Raw genomic sequence first — 7,500 nt, 5'->3', positions numbered from 1 at the left:
AGGAGCACCGGAGGGAGAAACATAAACCTCACAGAGCCGCGGAGGGGGGGGAATATTCAAGATTAAAGTCGTACATTTATAGGAAAAGAACTACAATATTCTATAATAATATTATAAAGTCTTAAATTTACGAGAAAAGAAATGTAATATTTCCAAAATTAAAGTGGTAAATTTCTGAGGAAAAAAACACATTTCTGATATTTTTTTTAAAATATTTTGACAAATTACGAGATTTAATTAATTAATTTAACGAGAAAATTTGTGAATTTTTTCTTGTAGATTTATGACTTTATAATCTCAAAGAATATTACATTTTCTTTCCCATAAATTTATGACTTTATAATCTCAGAAAATTCAAGTTTCTTTCTCGTAAATTTGTGAATTTTTTTTCTTGTAGATTTACGACTTTTATCTTGGAAGTATTATATTTAATTTTTTCTTGTAAATTTATGGAAACTTTATAATTACAGAATATTAAAGTTTTTTTCCCATAAATTTATGACTTTATAATCTCAAGGAATATTACATTTTAGAGTTTTTTATTTTTTATTTAGAACCTTATAATCTCAGAGAAACTTCAAGTTGTTTTTGTGATTTATTGTTTCTCAGCTTCGTCATTTTTAAATATTCTTTTTACCTACAGTGTTCCTGATGCTCCGTCATAAATATCTGCTGAGCAACAATCCTCGATTAATCGGAACAAGTCGAAGGACTCGAGGTCTAAAGTCTGATCAGAGTTTAAAAAACGATTCCAGCGTCATCAGAGTTTGTGCTCGCTCGTTCTAACCTCGACCTTTAGTAGAAAACATGGAACTGTAAATACAAACGCACCAAACTAACGAAGAAGAAGAGACGTGAGGCGACGACGTTACGTCTGAACTCTGAGAAGAAACGTTATGTTGGCTTCATTTAACAGCTGAGTGACGTAAAGAACTACAGAATGATTTCAACTGATCGCTTGACTCCAGACGGAGTTTTAAATAAAAACAGGAAACTCCGTCAACGCTGGAATGGCTCTTTCAAAATAAAAGAAAAAGAAACAGTGCGGCTGACAGAACAGACATTTTACAAAATGTACGACAGGGTTCAGAGAGTCGAGAGTGGATGCTGGTGAAATCTGAGTAAGACTGCCGAGTGTGTGTGTGTGTGTGTGTGTGTGTGTGTGTGTGTGTGTGTGTGTGTGTGTGTGTGCGTCCTCCCCTCGCCGTGATGTAAGAAGCGTCTACAGTGTTTGAACTGGAAGAGAAGCGGCGATCACCACCGGACACAGACCTCAAACTGCTCGTAGAAGATTAGTTTTTTTCTATGTTTCAAATATATATTCTGTTTGTACAAGACGGTGATCGTCGCGCCGCAGGAAACGGTCGACATTCAAACGACATTTCAAAGTAAAAGCGAGACGAGCGCTGCCGCGGCGGCTTCCTACATCGATGCTTCCTTCAGAGCTTCCGGCCGCCAACATCCAACATCCAACATCCAACATCTGTCCTGCAGCTGCTCAACATTTAGAGCTTCTCAGCGAAGAAGAGAAACACAGAAAGACGGATGGAGAGAAAAAATGGCAGCAGCGGCGGCGTGACGAAATGGCTGAAGCAAGAGAGGAAGAACACCACCGAGCCCCGCCACCCACCCCCCCCCAACTCCCCTTGCCTCCGTCCAAACATGCCCTCATCCACCCCCCACCCCCAACCGGGGAATGTAACGTCAACAGTGTGTGTGTGTGTGTGTGTGTGTGTGTGTGTGTGTGTGGTTTCGAAGCGAGCGTATGAAGGGTGGCGAGCTCCTAGCAGTCCTCGTCTTTGTCGTCCACGACGCCTTTGAGCCGCAGACGGGCGAAGTCCTCGAAGACGAAGTCGTCGTCCTGGGAGATGCTGCTGTGAGACGGAGAGAGAGAATTCATATTAATTCATTATTATTATTATTATTATTATTAATAATAATAAAAATAATAATAATAATAATAATAGTTGTTGACGTGTTGTCAGTCTGGAACAAAGTGAAATAAATAAAACAATAATAAACTCACTTTGTGTCGAATTCTATCAAATTGGTGTCGATGGGGGGGTCCATCTCTGGCACAGCTGTAACACACACACACACACACACACACACACACACACACATTAGCATGTCACACCACTGTTTCCATGGAAACTGCTTCTTGGTCTCCATGGAGATTCAGTGCACGATGAAGAGGAGACGAGGAAGGAGAGTTACGTAACGTAACGTCGAGGCTGACGGAGTTAGAGTTCTCAGATTAGACGTTGTTGCAGACATCGCCGCAGACCCCTGGCGCCTTTTACGTGGGCCTGACGCGGTTGGGGCGCACTGAGGACAGTCCGCCCCGGTCAACAGTCGCACCGGGAGCAGGGAGCAGGGAGCCCCTTCCCTCCCTGCAGCGAGTCCTTTATCCACGGTGTGGCGAGGTCCGGGCGGGGAGCACTGTAAAGCTGCGGCCGCGAGCCACCTTCACCCCGAGCCTTTCCAAACCGACCTAGAGCCGGTGGCGGTGCACCGCCTCGTATGCGGGACTCCCCAGCCTGCCGTGTGTCGCTCACACCCTCCAGCTGGCTGTTAACGAGGGTCTTTAGGCACAGAGAAGTACTCGTATCGGTACTCGGTATCGGCGAGTACCCAAATGTAAGTACTTGTACTTGGTTTGAGATAAAGTGGTATCGGTGCGTCCCTATCATTTGCATAAAGCAGCATATTGGTCCAACATGTTTGTTAAATACTTGGAAGTGAATCTGTAGATGAAGTTGTAATAATCCAGATGTGTACAGAACGGTGTCGTCAGCATACGGATGGATGTGTACAGAACGGTGTCGTCAGCATACGGGTGGATGTGTACAGAACGGTGTCGTCAGCATACGGGTGGATGTGTATAGAATGGTGTCGTCAGCATACGGGTGGATATATACAGAACGGTGTCGTCAGCATACGGATGGATGTGTATAGAACGGTGTCGTCAGCATACGGGCGGATGTGTACAGAACTGTGTCGTCAGCATACGGGCGGATGTGTACAGAACGGTGTCGTCAGCATACGGGCGGATATGTACATAACGGTGTCGTCAGCATACGGATGGATGTGTATAGAACGGTGTCGTCAGCATACGGGCGGATGTGTACAGAACTGTGTCGTCAGCATACGGGCGGATGTGTACAGAACGGTGTCGTCAGCATACGGGCGGATATGTACAGAACGGTGTCGTCAGCATACGGGCGGATGTGTACAGAACGGTGTCGTCAGCATACCGGTGGATGAGAGCTGCCAGCAACATTATTTATGAAGATCTTAAAAAGGGTTGGACCTAAATGGACCACTAAGGAACCCCTCAGGACGGGGACAGGGGGACAGCGGGACAGCGGGACAGCGGGACAGCGGGACAGACACATGTTCAGAATTTAATTTTCCATAGTAGTTTGCGTGCGCTCTGAATGATCGTTCTTAGAGAGGAATCTCTCGCTGTAGCTGATGACTGTTGGTATTAAATGTCCAGGTTAATATTAAGATGATGCGTTGTGAGGTCACCTGACTGCGGGCGGGACAGCGGCGGCTCCACGGGTTTAGGATGCATTAAGATGAACGGCAGCTCCACCGACACGTCCCTGAAAAACAACAAACAAACACGCCGTCACTTCAGCAGGAAGTCACCGCTCGGTCCACTTCCTGTTTTTAAATCATTGATATTTAGTTCTGCTATGAGGAAACAGGAAGTGATGTCACAGTAGCTGAGTCCATTTCCATGAGGTTTTTATTGTGAAAAACAGCTGAAGCCAACCAATCAGAGAGCTACATGGAGGGTTCAGATGATCATGTGACTCTCGTATATTAAAGTGTTCATTATAAACATTATCATAAACTAGCTTAGCACAAAGGCTAATTCAGTTTAACTCTCATTAGTTCCTCTCACTTCTACTTTACTGCTTTTTAATAGTTACCATCAGTGAAACTCAACTTCCTGCAATATGTTTCACATTAAAAGCCTAAAATAGAGTACTTGTACCGATTCTTAATCCAGTTTATCTCTGGTTTAAAGCAATTTATCTCCCAGTTTATCATTTTAAACCAACTTAAACTGGTTTAAATATGTATAAAACCAGTTAATACTACTTTAAACTGACTTTAGCTCTAATTTAAAGCAATTTGCCTGCCGTTAAAACCCCTTTAAAACCAGCTTATCATTTAAAACCAGTTAAAACTACTTTAAACCTACTTTAATTGTAATTTAAAGCAATTTATCTTTTGTTAAAACACTTTCTAAACTACTTTATCATTTAAAACCAATTTAAACTGGTTTAAGTATGTTTAAAACAGGTTGATACTACTTTAAACTCTAATTTAAAGCAATCTATCTGTTGTTAAAATACTTTTTAAACCAGTGTTTAATATAAAACCAGGTCTCTCTGGTGTAAATCTGTTTAAAACCAGTTTAAACAAGCGATGAACTGATTTAAAACAACACCTAAATTGCATTAAATTAGAGGCTAACTGGGTGTAAACTAGTTGTAGACGACTGAGTCGTGGTCGGCGACACACAGAGGAAGAGGTAATGTCTGAGACTGAACGAACACTGAGGCTGTCGGTCACATTTACCTGTCCAACATGCCTCTCAGCAGCCTGCAGGGGGGGACACACAGAGGGGGAGGAGGGTGGAGGAAGAGGAGGGAAGCCAAACAAAAGAACCAAAAACACAGAGGGGAGATGAAATGAAAAGCAGGAGGCGACATGTTCACAACAAGTTCACAACCTAAAAGCAAAGCACAGTGAGGAGCAACTACAGCAACAAGCAGACGGTTTCCACGCTAACTGACAACAGGAAGTTAGAGGACGAAGCAGGAAGCTGAGGCTGAGCTGCACCGACATGGACATGGACATGGACATGGACATGGACATGGACGCATCGTCAGGATTCAGCTTTCAATTATAGTAATTAGTTCATTAATTAATTAGAACATTTAGGTCGCCTGAAAATATCCTATTCAGCGTTCGGTTGTACTTAACTCCACCCTCTGAGGTCACTTCTGGTTGCAAAGAAACCAAGATGGCGACTGCTAAAAACCAAGATGGCGACGACTAAAAACCAAGATGGTGACGACCAAAAACCAAGATGGAGACGACCAAAAACCAAGATGGAGACGACCAAAAACCAAGATGGCGACGGCCAAAAACCAAGATGGCGACGACCAAAAACCAAGATGGCGACGACCAAAAACCAAGATGGCGACGCCCAAAAACCAAGATGGAGACGACCAAAAACCAAGATGGCGACGGCCAAAAACCAAGATGGCGACTCCCAAAAACCAAGATGGAGACGACTAAAAACCAAGATGGTGACGGCCAAAAACCAAGATGGAGACGACCAAAAACCAAGATGGTGACGGACAAAAACCAAGATGGAGACGACCAAAAACCAAGATGGAGACGGACAAAAACCAAGATGGAGACGACCAAAGACCAAGATGGAGACGACCAAAAACCAAGATGGTGACGGACAAAAACCAAGATGGAGACGACCAAAAACCAAGATGGAGACGACCAAAAACCAAGATGGAGACGACCAAAAACCAAGATGGAGACGACCAAAAACCAAGATGGAGACGACCAAAAACCAAGATGGTGACGGACAAAAACCAAGATGGAGACGACCAAAACCCAAGATGGAGACGGACAAAAACCAAGATGGAGACGGCCAAAAACCAAGATGGAGACAACCAAAGACCAAGATGGAGACGGCCAAAAACCAAGATGGCGACGACCAGAAACCAAGATGGCGACGGCCAAAAACCAAGATGGAGACGACCAAAAACCAAGATGGCGACGGCCAAAAACCAAGATGGCGACGGACAAAAACCAAGATGGCGACGGACAAAAACCAAGATGGAGACGACCAGAAACCAAGATGGAGACGACCAAAAACCAAGATGGAGACGACCAAAAACCAAGATGGAGACGCCCAAAAACCAAGATGGAGACGCCCAAAAACCAAGATGGAGGCGACCAAAAACCAAGATGGCGACGGCCAAAAACCAAGATGGCGACGCCCAAAAACCAAGATGGAGACGACCAAAAACCAAGATGGAGACGACCAAAAACCAAGATGGCGACGGCCAAAAACCAAGATGGCGACGGACAAAAACCAAGATGGAGACGACCAAAAACCAAGATGGAGACGACCAAAAACCAAGATGGCGACGCCCAAAAACCAAGATGGAGACGACCAAAAACCAAGATGGAGACGACCAAAAACCAAGATGGCGACAGACAAAAACCAAGATGGAGACGACCAAAAACCAAGATGGAGACGACCAGAAACCAAGATGGAGACGACCAGAAACCGAGATGGCGACGGACAAAAACCAAGATGGAGACGACCAGAAACCAAGATGGAGACGACCAAAAACCAAGATGGAGACGACCAAAAACCAAGATGGAGACGCCCAAAAACCAAGATGGAGACGCCCAAAAACCAAGATGGAGGCGACCAAAAACCAAGATGGCGACGGCCAAAAACCAAGATGGCGACGCCCAAAAACCAAGATGGAGACGACCAAAAACCAAGATGGAGACGACCAAAAACCAAGATGGCGACGGCCAAAAACCAAGATGGCGACGGACAAAAACCAAGATGGAGACGACCAAAAACCAAGATGGAGACGACCAAAAACCAAGATGGCGACGCCCAAAAACCAAGATGGAGACGACCAAAAACCAAGATGGAGACGACCAAAAACCAAGATGGCGACAGACAAAAACCAAGATGGAGACGACCAAAAACCAAGATGGAGACGACCAGAAACCAAGATGGAGACGACCAGAAACCGAGATGGCGACGGACAAAAACCAAGATGGAGACGACCAGAAACCAAGATGGAGACGACCAGAAACCGAGATGGCGACGACCAAAATGCTGAACTGTAGGCTTCAATACTGTAGTTCACAAACCAATGGGTGATGTCAGAGTTCATCCACTTCGTATTAAAAACCAATAATATGTTGTTCCCGTTATAACCACAGACTGTCTGTCTGTGGAACAACATATTATAATAACTCATTTTTCACGTTATAACGTGATGCTGATCTGTTTTTCTTTTTCTGGCGTAGCAGCAATGAGCTTCCGTAGAACAGAACATTTTTTAACAGGTCATGTGACTCGCTTCACACGTTTAGAGAAGACAGAAACATCTAATAAACAACAATATCAGATTGTTTATTTATTTTATTGACCCTTCTTATCTGAACATATGAAGCGAGTCACATGACACACTGTTCATAAATGTTTGTCTGGATTTATAGTTGTTAAAATAGATATGATAACACATGATCACAACTTGATTCATGTGTTATTAATATAAATTAATGACGGTGCAGCTCAGACACAGATATTTTAAAATTTGACTGGAGTCCTGAAACAAAGGCTCAAAACTCCACTGATGACATTAACAGGAAACAGTGAGGCTAAGAGGACAGGAAGTGATGTCAGCAGAGTGGGAGGGG

At 44.1% G+C, this 7,500-nt stretch overlaps 1 protein-coding gene across 2 annotated transcripts in view; it reads right to left on the bottom strand.

Annotated features, from left to right (window-relative positions):
* Positions 1-7,500, bottom strand: part of LOC141752193 (arrestin red cell) — a 17,124-nt gene that overhangs the window by 3,093 nt on the left and 6,531 nt on the right. The window contains exons 9-12 of one of the 2 annotated variants that reach the window (XM_074609896.1): positions 4,600-4,623; positions 3,535-3,611; positions 2,027-2,081; positions 1-1,874 (exon numbers count right to left, since the gene is read on the bottom strand). The exon at positions 1-1,874 is cut by the window's left edge and continues 3,093 nt beyond it. In XM_074609896.1, coding sequence (XP_074465997.1) covers positions 1,784-1,874; positions 2,027-2,081; positions 3,535-3,611; positions 4,600-4,623 — 247 coding nt within the window. In that variant the 3' untranslated portion in view covers positions 1-1,783. The remainder of the gene's footprint in view (positions 1,875-2,026; positions 2,082-3,534; positions 3,612-4,599; positions 4,624-7,500) is intronic. The other variant, XM_074609897.1, reaches the window with a different exon arrangement.

Source organism: Sebastes fasciatus, chromosome 16 (genome assembly GCF_043250625.1).
Source record: "Sebastes fasciatus isolate fSebFas1 chromosome 16, fSebFas1.pri, whole genome shotgun sequence".
NCBI classification, from domain to species: domain Eukaryota; kingdom Metazoa; phylum Chordata; class Actinopteri; order Perciformes; family Sebastidae; genus Sebastes; species Sebastes fasciatus.
The sequence above is the reverse complement of the archived record's forward strand: the minus strand, read 5'-3'. Positions and strand labels throughout refer to the sequence as shown.